This window comes from Oryx dammah, unplaced genomic scaffold (assembly GCF_014754425.2).
Source record: "Oryx dammah isolate SB20612 unplaced genomic scaffold, SCBI_Odam_1.1 HiC_scaffold_29, whole genome shotgun sequence".
Taxonomy (NCBI): Eukaryota; Metazoa; Chordata; class Mammalia; order Artiodactyla; family Bovidae; genus Oryx; species Oryx dammah.
Genome location: NW_024070213.1, coordinates 106,254,130 through 106,275,848, shown reverse-complemented (window position 1 = coordinate 106,275,848; position 21,719 = coordinate 106,254,130). Strand labels below are relative to the sequence as shown.

The 21,719-nt window shown below is 40.1% G+C and overlaps 1 protein-coding gene across 1 annotated transcript in view; it reads left to right on the top strand.

The window, feature by feature from the left end:
* The first annotated feature begins 849 nt into the window (after positions 1-849).
* The window catches only part of ACSS3 (acyl-CoA synthetase short chain family member 3), a 168,225-nt gene continuing 147,355 nt past the window's right edge, over positions 850-21,719 (top strand). The window contains exon 1 of the mRNA XM_040234490.1: positions 850-1,309. Within this exon, the coding sequence (XP_040090424.1) occupies positions 1,002-1,309 (308 nt within the window). The 5' untranslated portion in view covers positions 850-1,001. The remainder of the gene's footprint in view (positions 1,310-21,719) is intronic.

The following is a 21,719-nucleotide window of genomic DNA, read 5'->3' as shown; positions in this document are numbered from 1 at the left end:
GTGAGGAGTTTAAAGAACGTTAAGCCCACCAGACAGTAACTTACACTTGGCCTGCCTTTCTTTTTAAAGTTTCCTCAGCTTCCTCTTTTTTGATTCATTTCATCTTGACTTTGCACTTCCTTTTGACTTAAATTTTTGTTTTGTTTTTTTGACTTATCAAAAAAAAAAACAACCAACAAAAAACGGGCCAAAGAAACTCCAAAGAGGCAAATGGGAAGAGAGAGAAAGCAACAGGTCGTCCTGCTTTCCGCCGAGCTCGCGTGGGGAGTCCGATCCGAAGGTCCCATCCCAAGGTGGTGGTGGTGGTTGGGGGGTACCTTCCCTGCGGCCTGTCAGTCACCCCCACGAGGCTCTTCCCAATTCGGTTGGGCAACCTCCCTCCCCTCCTCCTCTCTCAGCTGTCAGGAAATCCTGGAGCCGCCCTCGCCCCGGAGCCACTTGTTTTCTAAGTGGCCGGGGATGGATGGAGCTTTGTTTTCAAAAGAAGTAAATAAAAAAAAAAAAACCCTGAGACTTCAGGGGCCCGAGGATCGCAGAGCTCGGCTCGGCCGACGGCTCCCGCCGCCCGCGGGGAGGCGGCTCCTCCCGCCGGTTCTCGGAGACCGACGCCGAGCGGCTGCACACAACGTGTCTGCTGGAAAGCGCGGGGCTGGGCCGGCGGGCCTCGCCTTAGGGGCTCTCCTGCGTCGGGGCGGGGGCGCCCCTCCCGGCGGGCTCGCGGGGCTGCGGACGCTCCGGGTTTCTCTCCAGGACGCGGGGACCGCCCGCCGCTGCCCGACTCCGCGCCCCCTCTCCAGCTTCCCCCCGCCGCTCCAGGTCGGTTTTTCCCGGCGACTCTGGTGGTGCCTTCCAAAGTCCCAGGGCCCTGGGCACACCTCGGGGTTTTCTCCCGCCTCCCGCCTGCTCTCCCTGGGGCCCCAGGAAGTCGCGAGCGCCCCACGGGTGGTGCGCGGCGGAGCCTGCAAGGGGTTGGGGAGGAAGGGGCGACCCCGCCGGCAGCGATGAAGCCGTCTTGGCTGCAGTGTCGCAAAGTCACCGGCGCGGGGGGCCTCGGCGGGTCCCTGCCCGCGTCCTCTCCCGCGCGCGGAGCCGGCCCGGCCCGCCGGGCGTACGTGGCCCCCGGCCCGCGGGGCGCTCTCGGGGGCCGGGGCTGCAGGGCGCTGTCCTCGGGCGGCGGCGAGTACAAGACCCACTTCGCGGCCTCGGTGACCGACCCCGAGAGGTTCTGGGGCAAAGCCGCGGAGCAGATCAGCTGGTACAAGCCCTGGACCAAGACGCTGGAGAACAGACATTCGCCTTCCACCAGTTGGTGAGTGACTTTTGCGCCCACCCCCATCTCTTTTGGGCGTCCAGGCTCGACGTCCTCTGCATCGGAACCTGGAGTTCTTTGGGGAAAAGAGGATGAGACCGGAGGTGCGATCACACCTTTTAAATCCGTGTTTAATTTTAACTTCATAAGTCAAGCTCTCTTGCCTTGTCTTGAGGGATTCGGTTACCTAGGGTGAGAACCCTGGTTCCTGTAGACCAGAAATTTACCTGTATGGCCAGGCTCTGCTTAGTTGAGCAAGAGCCAGCCCCCCAGAGACCCACAGTCTAGAAAGGGAAGTAACCACGGAAACAGGTGCAAGCAGAGTGATGAACTAAGGGTTTCTAAGTATCCTCACACTGTGGGGAGGGAGAGAGTTGGTGAAAGACTTCAGTAAGATCACACCTACGTAGAGATTGGAAAAATGGATATGTCTTCTCAGAGTTGACAAGGCCCCAGTCATTAAAGTCCAGGAGGTGGAACACAGGTTGAGATTTGACTGTTGATGTGGCTGCGAATAATTGTGTTGGTGGGAAAGGGGACTGGTGAGTCGGGTTGGTTTGGGGAAGGATTTATGCATCACAGACAAGTAGCTGGGATGGGGTCCACAGCCCTAGCCTGTGTATGAAGCTGCAGTGTTTTCCAGAGAGAATAGGTAGTATACCAGCCTAGGAGGTGCTAGAAATCGTGGTAGGAATAAAGGTGTTTTTTTGTTGTTGTTGTTTGTTTGTCGTTTAGAGTTACGATTGTAAGTAGTTATAAACATTGTTCTTGTGTTTCAACAAACAAAAGATACATTTGTTGAATAAATGCCAAACTTGTCAGATTCTTGAGGGTGAATCACACAGGAGGATTCAAGAGTTGTGGCTGCTCTTTGGGCCCTGTGCCTAGCCCTTAAGAGTGTGGTTGCTTTCCTCAGCCAGCCCTGAGGGAGAGATGTTTTCTCTAAAAAAGTCTGCAAAACACTGCAGTGGGGTTTCCCACTGCCATTTCCAAGTCCCCAGCAGTGAGATGCGAGAATGCCATGCCACGTTTGTATTTGATGAGTATCTTCTGGTTGGGAGTAGGAGTCTGGAAGGGAGAATGGCCTCTCAACCAGAGACTGTTCTCTGTCACCACCACGCTCTGCCCCCTCTTGATTGTTTGGAGCTGTTTACCTGGTTTTACCTTTAGAGTCTAGCACATTCCTCCATCCAGTTCAAGTTTTCCAGTAGTGTTTGATTGATCCTCTCTCATATACCTGTCAGCGAATCAAGCACTTGGTATACATGTGGCGAGGGGGCGGGGAGGTTAACAGCCTGGTCTCTGGGGCCAGAATTTTGTGTTTGAGTTCTGGCTCTTATAGTTACTGGCTGTGTCTTCATAGGCAAGTTGCTTAATCTCTCTGTTCTTCAGTTTTGTCATATATAAATGTGTAACTAGGAAGATTAATTTAGTAAAGGATTAAGACCAAGTCTTGAAAGAAATAGACCCTATAAATGTTAGAGTAAGAATAGCTATCTTCGCAGTCTCATTCCACAGTTATTTAAGAGCAGGAAATGTCTAGATCTGAGAAGATCGAAACCTAGAGATTATTGTCTCACCTAAGAATGTGTTCTCAAAGTTCTGTGTCCATATATCTGTCAAAAAGTATGGAATTGGAATTATTTGTGTGACCACCATCCCATAAAACTGTGCAGAAAACTCAAGAAATCACTGGGATACTCCAAGTAAAAACCAATGAGGGCCAGACCTAAGGTAGTGGCGCTGGCGGTGCAAAGAACAGGTTTCTAGAGGATTAATTGAAGTTGGAGAGGGCTCAAGGGAGTACAGACAATGTGGAACTCAAAATGTCCATCAAATCAACCTTTAAGATCTGGAGATTTTCCCTCTATGTTTTTTCTCTTCTTAATTTCTAGTTGCTTGCCTGAATTTTTAAAAATTGTAGGCATAAAATGTCTAAAGAGGTTTAAATGTCTACCTTTAAAGAGATTTTTGGCCAAAGCGTCTTTGTATCTATTTTCAAAAATTCAGTACACTGTAGGTCACGCACGGTATTTGATAATATTGTATCCAAATTCTTCATCTTTGTACTCTTGGAATCACGTGGCTGTACCTGTTTTATAGCAGCCCAACAGATCAAAGTGAATAACAGATAAGTCTTTGAATCTGTATTTGTTTTAGAAGTGTGTGATTCAATCCTACTGAGGAGTTTGGTGGGCAGAGCAGAGTTGGAGAGGCAGGTAGATGTAGGAGACCATCCATCCAATCTGAAACTCCATTCAAAAAATGGTTTCAATCTGAATCCTGTTTGTAGATATTCTTCGTTGGTTAACATTTTTCTGCAAAGGTAAACTCAAGGTCAGGGCAAATGTCCACCCGGCCCCCTGCCCCCGCGCCGCTTTATATCGCTGTATTCTAGGGCAGAACAGACATATGAATTTAAAAAGTGATAGGTAACAGGATACGTAGACTTGATGATTTTTGATTCTGCATGTCTTGGGAGGTGGCAAGTGGATTCAGGCGCAATTTGATATGAAGGGGCTTTGCTTACTCTTTGAAGCTGGGATCTGGGGAAGGGAGATGTTGACCACCAGTGGGAAGGGTTGCAACAGCTAGCTGTTCTCTTCGGAGTGGAGCTGACATAGGTGTGTAGTCAAGATCGCTGAAGCCCCATGGTTTCCCAGAAGTCGGACAGATCCTTCCTCATTGTACACTTGTCTGTTTATTTTTCATGGAAGCAAACTCCCCTCTGAATCTACAGGCCTACCAAAAGCCCCAGCACATAAACAGTAATGCACATTAGCTTTCACAGTGGCATAAACTACTCAGTAGCAGTTTACATAGGCAGTAGTATGAGCATGGAATAGAAGTCTTTGAGGGTGATACATTAGGGGCCTTCCACTGTAGTGAATAGCCCTGTAAAATAGATTTCTGGGACTGCAATCTCTGAGATCTTTGAAAAACCAATTCATGTAGGTGTTTTAGGAACATGTGAAGAATTACCTTTCCTCATAGTTTGTTGGTTCATTCACACTGTTGGTGCCTAGCTTTGGGGAGAATAAAGTCTTTATTAGAGAGACTGCAGTGGAGAACTGAATATACGGTGAAGCAATTAGAACCCCTAGTAATTTCTCTAGTCCTGGGACCACAGAATGGATGTTTTGGTTATTTTCTCCTGATGAATTAGACATCCTACTGTCTTTCCTGAAAGAGAAATCCAGCTACCCCTCTCTGAAGAATTAGGCAATTCACTTTCACATTATGCATTGTGGTTAATTTTTTTCGGTTTGGGTCATTAATTATCCCTTTCTCTGGAAACATTGCAGTCCTATTTTAGTTTATTTATATTCAAACAACATTCAATGATCAGACTCTCACATACTGTTTGATTTAGAATTTAATATGTATTAACAGTGACCATAAGCCAACAAAGGAAAGTCTAAATACAGATGATTAGAAAGTGATTTCTGCTTGGTTAACATATCTACAATGGAAACTGTGTAGGTACGTTTTTTTTTTAACATGTAAGATCTCAGTTTCTGACTAGCTGTAAAGGTTGTTTAAGTCTCCAAGTCTTAAAATGGCTTATAAGTATTACAGATATCAATCATTCACTCATTGTGTGTATAGTACAAAGAAAATGATGAGATGGGAGACATACAGTAAATTATTACAAAACTATTTCTTTAGAGTTGTAGTAAATGCTATGAAATAATAAGGGGATTTGCCATAATCTTTTCTGGAAGGATCGTGGTAGGAGTCTTGAAGAAATGATGGTTAAACTGAGATTACAATGTGTAGGGATTAGACTCAGAAAGAGGAGGGAACATTCCAGACAAAGAGAACAGCACATGAAAAGGTCATGCGGTATGAAGTAGCTCAATAATTTCTAGGAACTGAAAGAAGGCTGACTTGGCAGGTAATAATTAAGAAACAGAAGGAGAAAGCCATATTGTGAATGGTCCGGTGAGTCATGTTAAGCATTTAAAATTATTCTCCTGGCACAAATAGGTCCCATAGTGGATGATCAAAGCTTGAACTTCCTACTGTTCTTTCTGCACTGGAACAAGAAATGTCTGGGTTCAACCCCAGCTCTGCCACTTACTTTGGATAGGCTTCGATATCCGTATTGGTAAAATAAGAGTAAGAATAGTATCAATTTCTTAGGATTATAGAGGTGGGTGGGAGCATAAAATGTCTAGGACTGTACTTGACACACAGTACTGGTTACTGATGTTTTTGAAATATGGAAGAGAGATTTCCCAGAAGCTGGTGTGGACCAGAAAGTTTTCGGAGAAATGGTAGCATTTGGACTCAATCTTAAAGTAGGATTTAGAGAGGAAGAAAAACACTTTATGTGTGCAAAAGAAAAACTGTTGTGTGCAAACCAGACATGACAGAGGCCTAGAGGAGAGAAAGAACCAAATATGCTTGTAGGTCAGAATGGATGGTAGATCAGTTGGCTTGTAGTGGTTATTTTGGAGTTACAGGTACTCCAGAAGGTAGTTTCAGGATGGTTTTGGAAGGCTTGGAAGAGCAAGCTAAGACATTTGCATTCACGTTTTAGGCTGTACATTACAACCTGTCTCTAAGTCTGCAGATAGATAGGTTTTGTGTGACCTAGGTGCTGGGTTTTGTTTGTCTGTTTTTGAAGTAGTTGTCAGTATTTAAACATTGGAGGATTTCATCTAAAACTTAAATTTCCTTTAATGATTCAGTCTTGCGGGGGGGGGGGGGGCTTCTTTTGAAAAAAAGCAGATTAACGGTCAGTGCTTGGTCGGCATTTTCGCTTGGCAACGCTTGGCTGGAACTGAGTAGCTGCTGTCCCAGGTGAAATAAGACATAATGATCACCAGTTGGGATGTAGGGAAGCAAGAAGTTATGATAAACCTGAGAATTTGACTCATATACCCAGGTGGAGGAATTGATTGTGAATTAAAGATAATAATTTGAAGACTTGGCAAGAGCTTATAGGATTATAGGTTTGACTGACATTTGTAAAGACGTGAGAGCTAAAGTTTGGTGAATGTTGAGTGGGAGGAGAGAGACAGAGCAATTTAGAGAGAGAGAATGAATAAAATACTAAAAACTGAACTGGGAAGATAAATAGAAGAGGGGGGAAAACCTGTGAGAGTGGATGAGGCTTATTCAGAGAAGAAGGGTAAGGAAGAGCAGAATATTTTGGTGCCATGGAGTAAGAGGGAGAGAAGAGATAAAAATAGGGAAGGTCAATAGTGGTCAAGGGCTCTAGAGAAGTTTTGAGGCTATTGAGGACTGAAACATAACAGTTTTGACGCAGAAATCTTCAGTGATTTTTAATAATGTGATGTCAGTGGAGAAGTGAAGGCCCAAACCAGGATCCCGAAATACAGAGGGAACTGGTGGTAGGCAAAAACAGTCCAGGAACGTATTGGGCAATGACAGGAAGGGGAGGTGAGATGACAGCATGTGGACGTGCCTGGGTTACCTGAAAAGAAGTTTCCTCGTTATCTTTCCTTTCCCTTCCTCCCCCTTCAAGAGCGTCTCTTGTTTAAAGGAAGAAGTGAAGAAATCTGTGAAATAGGAATGAAGGGAATTTTGCTTATTTTGAAACCTGTTCCTCATTAACAGGACTCCTTGTTTTTACAAGTTGAACTTTGTGTGGTTTCTTATCTGATGTTTTCTTTAGATGCCAGAAGTTCATGGAAAAAACAAAATGGAAAAGTCTAAAAGATGGAATGAAAAGCTACTTAACAGATTTACATGAGCTAGATATCTAAGCATTTGATGGGAGATAAAGAGACAGTTAAAAACAAAGATGAAAGAACTAATATTTGTTGATTTGTTAAATTATTCTGGGGTTTCAGACCTGTCAGTAAGTGGTTCAGAGGGAAAAAAGTTCTTTATCTTTTACTTGCAACTTTTCTGAGTCTGACATTCTTTCAAAGGAAAACAAATAAGGAAAATATAATGTGGATTTTATATACTCAGAAAGTCATTTATTCCTCTACTGAATTTTGATTCTTTGACAAACAATTAGCCATATTAAGCTGTCTTGGAAATTCAGCCTGCCTCCCTCTCTTTCTTTTCTCTAATAAAATTTCCTTCATATTTATCAGTGTATTTACTTCTAGTTGAAAGGTGAGAGTTTTATCTTGGGATGAAAAAAAATGTATCCCTTCTGACAAACTCTAAATGAAATGAATTTATTCATAATATTGTGCACAGTACAGATACACTTAAATTTTAAATTATCATTTTTTAGAAATGAAAAAATATTTTATGAAGGTACATGGTGAACATGAAAAATGGCCTGTTAGCAATATTCTCCCTCAGATAGACTCATCAAGAAAGACCAATTTAAAAAGATGGGCTTTATTTTATATTCTGAAGGTCAACAGCTTGGTGCTGTGCTGTATCTAATTTTCTCAGTCTGTCATGCTGCTGAAAGTTCAGGACAGAACAGAGTGAACTACTGGAATGCTGTGATTATATAAGCAAGGATGGATTGCCTGACAAATGGCACAATCAATGCACAATGGAAATTCAATCAGCTGTGACCAATCTTCTACCAAGTGTGGGGTAAAGTCCACACTCTTAGTACCTCCTGGAAGGTGGCTTACTTTTTCCTTTGTTCATGCCGTATACTATTAGTTGAGAAAAAAATCCAGTAGTTGAAGTTATTTTTCTCTTCTTGTTCTCCTTTTCCCCCTCCAACCCCTCCTTTTTTTCATTTTCCCCTTTCCCTCCCCTTCTTCCCCGCATCATTCCTTCTTGTTCGCCTCCTTTTTTTTTTTTTTTTTAAAAGAATTTCCACTTAAGCAGTGACTCTGCGAAGGTGGAATCATTTCTACTGTGTAAAATTTGTGAAAGAAACATGTGGGAGGCTAATGAATATTTGTGATAATGTATGTGAATGTAATAACCTCTTCACAGTTTTAGGAAACACATCTGAAAAACTTATATTCTTTATGTAAACCATGTGGTTAGAGAGCTTATAAAAGGTATGAATTATATGTACTTTTGCTGGCATTATGGCCAAATGAGGTAAGGGACAATGCCTAGAAAGGAGAATATTATTCTTATCTAGGAAAATCGAAGTTTAAGAATTTCCAGTTTGAAATCGTCCAGCTGAAAGTCTTAGAATAGCTGAAAACAGATCAGGCAACTATTGTTAGAGGACAGAGTTCGATTTATAACTTTTAGGTAAGTAGTGAATTTTACTGATTTAAAATATTAGTTGCTCTAAGTGGGATAAAAGCATCTAAAGTCTGTAGGTCTTGACTTAAGAGAGAACTCTAGGCAAGAGGAATACCTTCTCCAGGTTTTGATGTTAGAATAGCATTTCCCAAGTATAATTTTTGAGATGTCTCTCCCAAGTGACATTAGTTAAGTAAAAGAAATTTGGGAAGATTAAGGGAAAAGGAAGAACGCTCTGTAGACATGATCAATATAGATATCTGTGCAAAAAAAGTAGTACAATAAAATGATAAAAAAGAAATTTAGTAGCCAAAGGGACGTAAAATCATTATTATTGAATGTTTGCTAAAATAACTGTAAGCGAAAGCACTGGAACTTAGAAAAGTCTACTTTTGCACTAATCTCTTTGCTTTCTCTCCACACTTTTTAAAATTTTCAGTTTCACTGATTCTCAGTTGTAAGTTAAGTGTTTTTCTAATCCACAAATGCCCTGTCATTGCCTTGCTCCCAACTCTCCCTGCTTAATCAAGGCTGAATGAAGTTTGCCACTGTTACCGATGCAAATTTGTACAAAATGCTGTCATTTTCCCCTTGGGTAAAAATGTGGGTAGGGGAAAAAGTGTTGAGGATTGTTATTAGTGGAGAAAAAAAAATTGATTTCTGGGTTAAAACTTAGGTCCCCATTCCTTGAGCAGTTTACTGTACCAAAGTGTGGACCGTGGTGAGTATTGCTGTTCAGCAGTGTCTGCTCTCTACTTTTGAGCCCACAGGAGGGTCCAGCTTCCCCTCCCAAGGGTGGTTATGTGATTAGCTTTGGCTAAAGCAGCCAGAGAAAGGAGTGTCACTTCCTGTGAAACAGTTAGTGGGTAGTGCTTCAATCCTTAGTCCTGCCTGTCAATCAGAGCTGTGGAAGCATGTATAGCCTGGGGAACAAATGCGTTGGTTGATGGTTCTTTGGGAAGTCCAACTGAAGCCTCATTAAAGTTGCATGAGTGAGGAATAAACATTGTTTCAAGTTATTGAGTATTCGCTATTGTTACTGTGTGTAATCCAGCCTATTTACTGATTGTGAAATCATTAATGCATATATTAATAACATATAATAATAACATAGAACTTTTTGAATGAAAGTGTCCAGCATATAGTGAAAACAGCTAGGCTTATGGTATCTGTGATATGAGCCAGATAGAATACTAAATACTTGAATTTTGTTAATGTTTCTAACAACCCTGTGAAGTAGGGGACCTTTTAGTCTTGTTTAGTGTGAATGGAAATGAACATACAGAGAGTTTAAGAAAACTTGCCTAAACATATAAAACTAATAAGTAGCAGATCTAGGATTTGAACCCAGGCAGTCTGAATTTGGGCTGCCTAGGTAGCTCAGTGGTAAAGAATCTGCCTACCAATGAAGGAGACTCAGATTTGGTCCCTGGGTTGGGGCAGATCCCTTGGAAAATGGCAACCCTCTCCAGTATTCTTGCCTGGGAAATCCCATGGACAGAGGAGCCTGGTGGGCCATAGTCCATGGGTCTCAAAGAGTTGGATAGGACTAAACACAGAACATAGCACAGCACAGTACAGGTTGAATTTAGCGTCTGTACTCTAAATATACACTACATTATATTGTTTCCATAATAATTGTCTTAGTTAATTTTAGCTTTTTTTTTCCTTACCCTTTCTCCACTGAAACTACTAAAAATAACTTTAAAAATCTGGCTTTATATCTCAGAAACATTTGGAAAATATCTCTATTTTATTTAGAATGATAGACTGATGTTCTTGGAAGAAATAAACTGTATGTTTTATGTAAAATATTTAAAATGTATACAACAGTCCTAAAAGTGGTGGGAAAGGGACTTTATATTAATTGTTACCTACTTTAGAAATGTTTCCTGGACAGTAGAAAGCAATATTAATCCCTTCTCTTAAGAATGCTAAGTTGGTTTTCTATCTTAAGGAAAATCTAATGACCACATTATTATTCATTGCTTGTAGTGTGCTTTAGTATTATTTTTATGAGAACATGTGACAAATAGCCTAATTAATTCATCTAATTATGAGTACTTGAAAAATTTCCTTTCTTCCAACTTCTCAGGAGAAAATAATAGGACTTGTTATGTGTTTGTAATTATGGAAGTTGTTTGTTTTGATTACTTTTTTAAAAAATGCATTCAAGTATAATATTCTTTGCTGTTTTGCTTCCATTGCTTTTCATCTTGATCCTAATGCAGGTGGACAGACCTTGATACCTAACACGTTAAGTGCAGAGATGAGTTTTTTTTCCCAAGGAATCACATTGCATCCGTCTCTCTTGTTTCTAACATGAATATCTTATTTTTGAAATCCAGTACAAGGACCATGAACTGTGGGCTCTCTCACTAACCTGTGTTATTCCATAGGTGTTGCCAAACATTAGGGAACAAATGATCTAAAAATGTTAAATCTTCCTAGTGTCTAAGGGATGAGCCACAGCAATATCTGAAGAGTCTGTAATAGATTGAGAAGAAAACACACATGATTGTCCTCCAGCACATGACTGAGTTATTCATTCTTTTCTTTCAGACTGATGAATGCATCTCAATAATGATAATAACAGTAATAACAATCATGGTAATACAACAGAAGTCACTATGGGGCACTTGTGCTGAGTCAGACTGTGTGCTCATACTATCTGTATACTTTGAGTCTGTCTGACACCCTATGAGATACACATAATGCATTTTTATGACTGTGTAAACTGAAGGACAGAGCGACTAAATGACTTGTAATATAGTGGTAGACTTAATTTTTCACACCCATTGGGTCACACTGTAAGAGCCACATTTCTGTAATGAATTGTGACTACCCTCTCTAAAACTTCTTTTGCCTGCTTGTCACGTGACTGTACCTGGACCGTACAAAGGAATGAGAGCAATGTTTGAATTAAAAAGGTTTTTTAATCAGAGCTGTAACTTCCTTTCTCTCATCTGTCACCTATGTTTCTATGTGTCTTCCATTTTCTTCTCTCATTTTAGTGGAATTTAAATCTTCACTATTATCCCAGAGTCAACTTGTACCTGTCTTCTTGGTAAATGGTTCTTTCCTAAAAGGCCTATCACCTTGAATCTTATTTCCCTTTAAGCTAGTTTGGCAAAGAATGCTCAGTTCCCATTTGCATTTAGTCACATCCACTATGTAAGCTCAGCCTCCACTGATACTTTTCCTTTACCAGTAGCTTAAAAGATCACAGCTAGGTAACAGAGGGCAGGGGTCGGGTCTCCGTCATCTTTGCTGTCTCCACTGGGAAATGCACCTGACCTTGTATATGTCTATCAAACTGCTCCAGGTTTAAGAGTTGTATCAATGTCATTTTACCAGATTGTCATGGTTTAGTCACCTTATTTAGTAAACATATTAGCAGATAAACAGAAGAAAACTCACTGTTTAAAAGTAATAAAAGACAAATACCGTATAATCTTACTTATGTTGTTTAGTCACGAAATCATGTCTGACTCTTTGAGACCTCATGAACTGTAGCCCATCAGGCTCCTCTGTCAATGGGATTTCCCAGGCAAGAATATTTGAACTGGGTAGCCATTTCCTCCTCCAGGGGATCTTCCTGACCCAGGGATCAAACCCGCGTCTCCTGCATTGCAGGTAGGTTATTGACCACTAAGCCACCAGCAAAGCCCGGATCTTACTTATATGTAAATTCTAAAAACCATAGTTAGTGTTAGTCGCTCAGTCGTACCCGACTCTTTGCGACCCCATGGACTGCAGCCCTCTGTCCATGAGATTTTCCAGGCAAGGATACTGGAGTGGGTTGCTATTTCCTTCTCCAGGGGATCTTCCCAACCCAGGAATCGAACCTGGGTCTCCTGCACTGCAGGCAGATTCTTTACCAACTGAGCTACAAGGGACAAACAACAAAACAAAACAAAAACCAGGCTCACAGATGCTGAGAATAGATTGGTGGTTGTCAGAGGAGATGGAGTTGGGTGCAAGTGAAATGGGTGAGGGCCATCTTAAATACTTGAGTACTTGAGTGTGTGTGAATGCACATATGTGAGTGTGTTTGTGAGTGTGTTAAAGCATTACAGAACACAAATATATATCATGACAGTAAGAATAGCACCAGTAATATTCCTTACCATAGTTTTTTGGTGACATGTTTGCTGACCTGTTATAAAAGTGGAGTTTTTTTGGTTCTAGAACTTATTCACTCTTAATCTATTTGTTCTTCATTTATTCTTCCTTTCTTTCTAGTTCACTCATTAAATGTTTACTGAAAGCTCATCTAGGCCAGGCACTGTTTCAGGTGCTGAATAAGAGTCCAAGTAGAGTATAACGTTGAGGAGTGATTTCATACATCAAAGGAAAAAAGTGTTTTTGCTTGTAATAAGATAGCTTTCATTTTCCTATTTAATAAAAGGATAGTAATCATGAGTGATATGGACTATTGAGTTATTTTCTGAAAATACGGGTAATAAAATTTCCTTCATTTTGCAACCAAGTCTACTCTGAATTACCTTTGACCATTGAGGTGTGAGTAACTAGAATATACAGGCTCACATTATGGTGAATCGTGGCCATTTTCTAATTAATAAATCATTTGATACATAAAATATCCAATTTTAATTTTATCCCTTTGTGCAGCTTCTTATTTTCTGCTAGAAGTACTAACACCCAGGAAAGTCAGGAAAAGACAAGTAACACAAAAAGAATAAAGAGAAATAATGGGCTTGGTTAGCATCAGCTAGATAATGAACTCTTGGATAATTGAGCAGGCTGCACTGCATTCAAGTTTCAAATTAACGAAATGTGAATGGAAAATGTTTAATCTATGATATTATATGTAGACAGTGAGGGAATTGGCAAGGATGGAGCAAAGACAGTTTGTGACCTTGTTGTTAGATTATTTTGAGGATAAGACTAGGGGAAAACAATAAAAATTTTGTGTGCTTTTCTTAATGTTTTAATTTACACTCAATCGTATCTGGTTGGTTAAGTTGGCTTTAGTTTCCGGCTGTGTGTTAAGGTTGTTTTGGCAAGAGTGAAGGTGGAAAATTGGAAGAGATTTCAGTTCAGTTCAGTTCAGTCGCTCAGTTGTGTCCGACTCTTTGCGACCCCATCAATCGCAGCATGCCAGGCCTCCCTGTCCATCACCAACTCCTGGAGTTCACTCTGACTCACGTCCGTCGAGTCTGTGATGCCATCCAGCCATCTCATCTTCTGTCGTCCCCTTCTCCTCCTGCCCCCAATCCCTCCCAGCATCACAGTCTTTGCCAATGAGTCAACTCTTCGCATGAGGTGGCCAAAGTACTGAAGTTTCAGCTTTAGCATCATTCCTTCCAAAGAAATCCCAGGGTTGATCTCCTTCAGAATGGACTGGTTGGATCTCTTTGCAGCCCAAGGGACTCTCAAGAGTCTTCTCCAGCACCACAGTTCAAAAGCATCAATTCTTCGGCGCTCAGCCTTCTTCACAGTCCAAGTCTCACATCCATACACGACCGCTGGAAAAACGATAGCCTTGACTAGACGGACCTTAGTCGGCAAAGTAATGTCTCTGCTTTTGAATATGCTATCTAGGTTGGTCATAACTTTTCTTCCAAGGAGTAAGTGTCTTTTAATTTCATGGGTGCAGTCACCATCTGCAGTGATTTTGGAGCCCACAAAAATAAAGTCTGACCCTGTTTCCACTGTTTCCCCATCTATTTCCCATGAAGTGATGGGACCGGATGCCATGATCTTCATCTTCTGAATGTTGAGCTTTAAGCCAACTTTTTCAGTCTCCTCTTTCACTTTCATCAAGAGACTTTTTAGTTCCTCTTCACTTTCTGCCGTAAGGGTGGTGTCATCTGCATATCTCAGGTTATTGATATTTCTCCCGGCAATCTTGATTCCAGCTTGTGTTTCTTCCAGCCCAGCATTTCTCATGATGTACTCTGCATATAAGTTAAATAAGCATGGTGACAATATACAGCCTTGATGCACTCCTGTTCCTATTTGGAACCAGTCTGTTGTTCCATGTCCAGTTTGCTTCCTGACCTGCATACAGATTTCTCAAGAGACAGGTTAGGTGGTCTGGTATTCCCATCTCTTTCAGAATTTTCCACAGTTTCTTGTGATCCACAGTGGGGTTTAATTAAAAGAGCAGAGATTTTATCATCCAAAAGCCTTGGTTTGAGACATAGATTTTGAATTACTTTTCATTGACATTTCTTATTCAAAATTAATTCTGACTGAAATTTAGGCTTATGCTTTTTTCCCCCTCAGAAAGATGCAGTGTTATTTTAAATTTTAATTGTGTAAACTCAGGAAAGCCAGAATAGATGGAATATCAATTATAGTTCAATATCTAATCTCATATATATCTTGGTATAGTTGGTATATTTCCCTTCAGTCTTTCATTTTCTTTTTAAGTTTTTATTTTGGAATAATTATAGACTCATAAGAAGTTGCAAAAATAGTACGAGGAGGTCATTTATACCCATCACTTAGCTTCCTCCAGTGGTAACACCTTACATGACTATAAAAACAAAATTGACATTGGTTCAGTACAATTAACTTGACCAACCAACTTACTCAGATTCACCAGGTTTTGTTTTTTGTATGTTGTTGTGCTTTTAAAAAATTTAGTATCTGTTTCTGTTTGTCAGTTTGTTTGACTCTCTAGATCTCTACTGCTTTTCTTACAGAAAAATAGAATTATAGAGTTATACTGTTCATATTGTTTGATAGCTTATTTTCCCAGTTGGAGTAAGTTGTGGTTTTTTTTTTTATTTTGTCATACCTCTATTCCTCTATTCCGTGGCTTTAATGTATGCAGAATATTTAAACATACTGGGTGAATGTAAAATTATTTTTTTCACAATCCCTTCCTGTTGATTTTGAGATGGTTTCTCTTTACTTGCAAGAATACTTTCTTCTTTGGAGACATCATTCTAAAGATCTCTGTGTCTCTGTGTCTGACTGTCCATCTATCTCTGTTTCTTTCCTTCCTTCTTGCAGATGAATTCTTAGATTTCTGAGTCAAAGAGGAATTATACGCTTTCTGATATATATTGTCAAAATTTTTCTCCAAAAATATTAATACATACTGTGAGTAAGGCTCCACAGCCTTTTTCCTTATGAGATATTAGAGAATAAATAAAGATAATAATTTAGTGGACTGAACATTGGGTGTTTTAAGATCTTAACAATATGTCATATTTGTTTCAGATCATTTTATTTTAAGAAATAAAACAAAATTGATGCTCCCTGTGTATCTCCCCCAATTATACAGTCTTTATAGGAACAATCTCAGAATAATTTAGAAGTCTCAATGGGAAGAAAAGTTCTTTTTAGATATTCTAAAATGATTGATTGTATTCTTCCTTTTTAATAAGAGCTTGTATTTCTCTGCGGACATGAGCTAAGTGTGTAGAATGAGTTAATAAATGTGGTGTCTGCCTTCTGGGAGCCTCAACTGTAGAGGACAGTTTCCTCAGAACATTGCAGTGTCATTTTGCCCGAGTTATAGCCTTAACGAGAAAGAAATGGATAGCTACGATGAAGACCGTAGAAAAAAAGACAGCCCTGAAGTCCTCAGGTTCAGAGCACATTAGTTTCAATCCTCTGTTTTCCCCTTTCTTCTTCCCATTTCTCCCAGCTGCTGCTGCAAAGTCGCTTCAGTCGTGTCCGACTCTGTGCGACCCCATAGACGGCAGCCCACCAGGCTCCCCAGTCCCTGGGATTCTCCAGGCAAGAACCCTGGAGTGGGCTGCCAGTTCCTTCTCCAATGCATGAAAACCAGAGCAAAATAACACCGTGTCATCAAATTGGCTTTTTCTTCCCTTGCATGGTGCTGGGATTGCTCGTTCTTTCTATCCTTTCCTTTTTTTTATCACGTCATCACGTTCTTTCTTTATCAAGTCATCATCATTATCATCAGGATTAAATGCTAAAAGGCATCTTCTCTTTCTTCCATCAGATACAGGTTGGCATTGGAGAGTGTGCACCCTCTTCGGCCCCCTCTGATTCTCTGGATGGTTCGGAGATTTCAGGGTTACCTGCTTAAGGTCTCCATGCGCATCTTGGTCTGTAGGTCTGGTTTTCCAGGAACCTGCTCTGATTTGCAGTTCTGTTCCTTATGAGCTCATCGTGATCTGTTTCTGAGTTGGTTGACTGAGGACCACTGCTCCTGAGTGCCCTAAGTAGTTCTCTTGAAAAGGGCTGGCTGATAAAGTTAACTTTCCTTTAGAATGTACTTTTAAATATATATTTATTGAGGATTATGTTTCAATTTTAATAAATTTGTGCTTTGAAACTTTAATGTCTTGATCTTAACTGTTACATTTGACCTTTCACTTTACTTAATTATGATTTTAGCTTTTCCTTTTTTGAATTGAGTTGACTCCTACTCCCTTTTGCTTCAATTCTTCATTTTTCCTGCAGTTCCTCTAGAATACAGATGAAACAAGCAAGATAAAATTGTGTCCTCATCTTCTGCTTTGAATTTAGCTGCCAGGCATGACTCACAACCTAGGGCTCTTTAGGATCACTCATTCATGCCTTTTCTGTCTATTGACAGTGGATCCAGTTCAGATAACAGGTATTGATTTCTTGAAAGCCTTTCTTTTTACTCTTTTTTCCTGTTGGCTGCATTTCTCACTACTGGCAGTTCTCTCTGTTTTAATCCGAGATGATCTGGCAAGGGTGCAGATCATTATTTCATGTCCTTTCATGCTGGGATGGGACAGTTTGTGGTGAAAGCTGGTAGGCTGGGGCCAGGTTCTGAGTGTATTTACTAGTGTGGAAATTATCAATAGGGCTAAAGAGGACCTCTCACTTTATGTTAGGTTTCTCTGTTAAAATATTGTCCTATAGAGAGATGTGCTTTCCAGCTTCTTTTACAAACACAATATCCCTAGTGGTTAAATGAGCATGAGGTTATTATGCTGCCCCAAGTAAGCAATTACCCAGTTTGGAGGGTTTCCTGGAACAGTCAGTTGATACTGTCCAAGGCCAAGTACCTGTAACTTAGATGAGATGTCACAGTGTGAGAAAAGCAATATGATGCCCTCTTAAAAATGCTTAAAGCCTTCTCTGTTGTCCAGTAGTAGTCTTTTGGGCTAGTCATTGTTTTTGCTGAGCAGTTACCTCATGAGACCCTTATTATTTGTGTTAATGTGTCAGAAGAGTGCGATTTCAATATACATTCATTTACACTTGCAGCATTAATTTAAAAATAATACTTGAGCATTTGCAACATGCCGTTAATCTGGCTCAGAGGGTAAAGCGTCTGCCTACAATGCGGGAGACCTGGGTTCTATCCCTGGCTCGGGAAGATCCCCTGGAGAAGGAAATGGCAACCCACTCCAGTACTCTTGCCTGGAAAATCCCATGGACTGAGAAGCCTGGTAGGCTACAGTCTATGGGGTCACAAAGAGTTGGACATGACTGAGTGACTTCACATTAATGAGCTAGCACATGGCCTGTGCCCATAGGAAATGGTGTCTTGTGAGGGTACAAGAATTACTCAAATTAGCACACAGACATGGAAAATTGGAAATTCACCACATTTTCCCTGGCGTCAGAAAGTACAGGGTTCTAGCGCAGTGTGTTAGTTTGATAATTCTGGGAAGCTTTTTGACTTCTTTAAGCCTCATTTCTCATCTGTAAGACAGATATAATATTGTCTTTCTCAAGGGATAGCATATGGATTAAATGCTTTATACCAAACTCAGTTTAAATGACCAAACTCAGAACCTGGCCCAGTATTGGTAATTAACAAAATGCTATTCCTTCTCTTACTTCAAAAAAGTATTTATTTTTCTTTTTTATTTCAGGTCTCCCTTAAAGAGAACATAAACCTGATACCCAGAGATGATAAAACCTCAGTTTTCTTTGATACACCCTTCTTCCTACTTCAAGCTCCTTTGATTTGTTTCTACACTTCCCCTACCTTTTTTTTTTTTTTTACTTCCTATGATTTTCTAGGCTAGTCAATAGATCCGAACTGATTATCTTTCCTTGTTTGCTTCCTAGTGTGACCTGAAATCCCATTCTGAACAGGGCATTCCCTTTAAAAGGCCTCCCCTTCCTTGACAAGGTATTCAAGGCTTTTAACGTAAGGCTTCCACTGGTCTTTCTTGTCTTAGCTCTTGTTATGCTCCCACCGCAAACACACATCTCTTCCTTCGGCAGCACTGAGGCACTTGTAAAACAGAACCTGAACTTTGCCCTGTTTTTCACTTTCCCACTTGCCAATGCCATTAAAAAACAAACAGTATTTCCACTAGTGTTCTGTCCTCCTCTCCTCAGCCACCTTCGCGTTTTGCCCTTCTCTTTGAATACAATCCAGCTGAAAGATCGGCATAAATAAAGAGAAACTTCTCTTCACATCATAGTCTTGCCTTGTTGTCTGTTTTCCAAGTCCTCTTTTCCCTTACACTCCTGCATCCACTGAAAGGTGACCTCAGGCCTCATCTCTCGACCCAAATTCCTCTTCCAAATATTCATCAGTGTCAATTTGTTGCTTAACTCTCCGTATTGACTTCAAGTCCTTACCTTGTTTGATCTCTCTTTAGTATTTGACTCTGGGGACCATCTCTACCTCTGAAATTCCCCATGGCTCTGTTGTCCAGGATGGTAGCCTATAGCCACATCTGGTTATTGAAATTTGTTTAGTTTAGTTTGAATTAAATAAAATTTAATTTACATAGCTAATATGGCTATTGAGTATTTGAAAGGTGGTAAGTGTGACTGAGGAACTACATTTTAAGTTTGTGTTTTAATTAGTTTAAATTTAGCCAGCCACTTGTGGCTAGTGGCTATTCTGTTGAGCAGTGGAGATATAGTACAGTTCCATCATCACAGAAATTTCTGTTGGACAGGGCTTCTCTGGAGTAAAGATTGGCAGAATTTTTCTTTAAGGGACAAAATGGTAAATATTTGGCTTTTCACGCTAGATAGGCTTCATTGCAACCACTTAATTCCTCTGTTATCAAACAAAAGCAGCTACAGAAAATATATAAACAACTAAGTGTGACTGTGTTTCAATAAAGCTTTATTTATACAAAGAAGTGGTGGGCCAGAGCTGGCATGTGGCCAGAATTTGCTGACCCTTCTCAAGCCCTGGTTTCACTTCCTAAAACATTTTCTTTTCATTCTTCTGTATTTCTCAGATCTCTCCTTCCTTTCCATCTTTATCATCACAATACTTGATTACTGCAAAAAATCTCATCAGTCCCCTTTCCTGTGTCCTGCTGCAGTTCATTGTACCCATTGCCACAGAACTGTTCTTTCATAATTCATCAAAGTCAGATCATCATTTGTCAATGTATGTAGTGATGGCAATCACCTCATAGGGTTATTGAAAGGGGTCAATGAAATGTGTATAAAATTGTGCTCATGGTGGATTTAGATTTCTCCCATATTAACTCATCCACGTAGAATAGTGTTTATGACCCGGGGTGTGACATCCTGACATCCAGTTCCAGCTTGTCGGACTCCACTGTGGACCTGACGTAGGCCACATAAGCTCTGTGTACCTCAGTTTCCTCATCTGTAAAGTGAGGATATTAGTATACACATAAAATGTTTGGGAGAATTAAATAATTTGTATTAAATGCTCATAGTATTATGTTGATATAGAGTAAGGGCTACATAGTTGGTTTTCATTTTATTTTTCTAGTTTCATAGGTGATTGAAGAAAGACTTAGATACGCTAATATGTCTGCATTCATGCAACTTGTAAACGACACGTCTGATATTTGAACTCTGGTCTTTTGACTTTAAAACCCAGGCTTACTGCATTCATTTCAACATCCACCACTCCTTACCCATATCCGTGGTTGGAATTAATCTCTTTTTGCTGTGCTTTCATCGTACTTAGTTTGTACTTCTGTCAGGAAATTTGCCACATTTTGCTTCTTATTATAGTTATTGCAAATTAGTTTGCCTTTCAGAGTAGAGAACATGTACCCAGTTACATTTTTTCCCGTTCCTTCACAGTCTCAGCTAATCAACAACAAATTATTTATTGTTAAATTTGTTGAATAGAAAAGTGTTTTAAAAGTATTATTGACAGTTAATAGTGGAGACTGTAATCAGCTATAGTCTTCTTATAAAATAATGAATTATTATAAAGATTATATGTTTATTATTATTTTAGTTTATAGATTTAGTATTTTAGTATACAGATAACTAAATGTATTCACCATCATCAAATTGTTTTCAGTATGTTGCTTCTGGTTTATTTAATTTTTGAAAAAGAGCTTGGAGTTTCTTTTTTTCCCCTGAAACTATGATGAAATGAAGACCCAAATAGGAGATCTTCAAAGAAGGAAATTATAATTTGATCCAAGGAAGAAAGCTCATATCAGAAGGTAAATTATAAGTTAGACTTTCCAGTTATTTAGTAATGAAAATTTACAGAGTAGAGAAATCAGTAGCTGAGTATATAGAGAGGGTTACAACGTTGTCACCACTAAATATGGTTTTGCTGGAGGAAGCTTTCAATAGTTATTTCATGGAAACTGAAATATTGCAGTTTGTGAAAGTGTTTCATAGGCCATCCTGTTAAAAGCATTGCTTTATTAAATTTTAGTCTTGGCATGGGAGGCAGTGGTAGAATTGAGAGGAACATTTTAGACTTTACTGATTTAACTTTTCATTGCTGGATAATCAGATTCACAGAATAAATTTCTATCAATTTCTCCTTCTGAAACAAGGATCTTTATTTTTTTGAGTGTCAGAGTTTCTTTTTCCTTTTGTAATGTTTGAAGATCGACTTAATAAATACATCCTTAAAAAGGAAAAGTTAGCCTTCAACAAAGGGAAGGGTGGTGGTGATGAGAACTGATGGGAACAGAAGAATCGTGTACACATTTGCCACTAGCTCTTTCTGGCTTCAAGAGATCAAGACCATGGAACTTGTTAGGCTCCCTGCTTCTGAAAAAAATTTCAGACATCCATCCACATTCAGCAACTTAGCCCACTGTGTGGGCCAAGTACACACTCCAGTCTAACTGTATGATGAAAAAGCTGAAGTCAAATACACCATTGGCTAGAATCAGCTATTAGAAAAGACAGGGAAGACTCAGGGTAAGCTGAAGGGAAGAAACAGAAGATACAACTCAAGGTGGATTTTTTTCGAAGAGCTAAGTCTAAGATTTTATGCCAGATGTAAGCTAGCAGGGGTTGATGAGAAAGAGGCAAAGAAAAGTAGCAAATTATCTTCAGGAAATCTAGAAGGAATTTCAAGATGTTTCTTCTTTCCAGAGCCCTC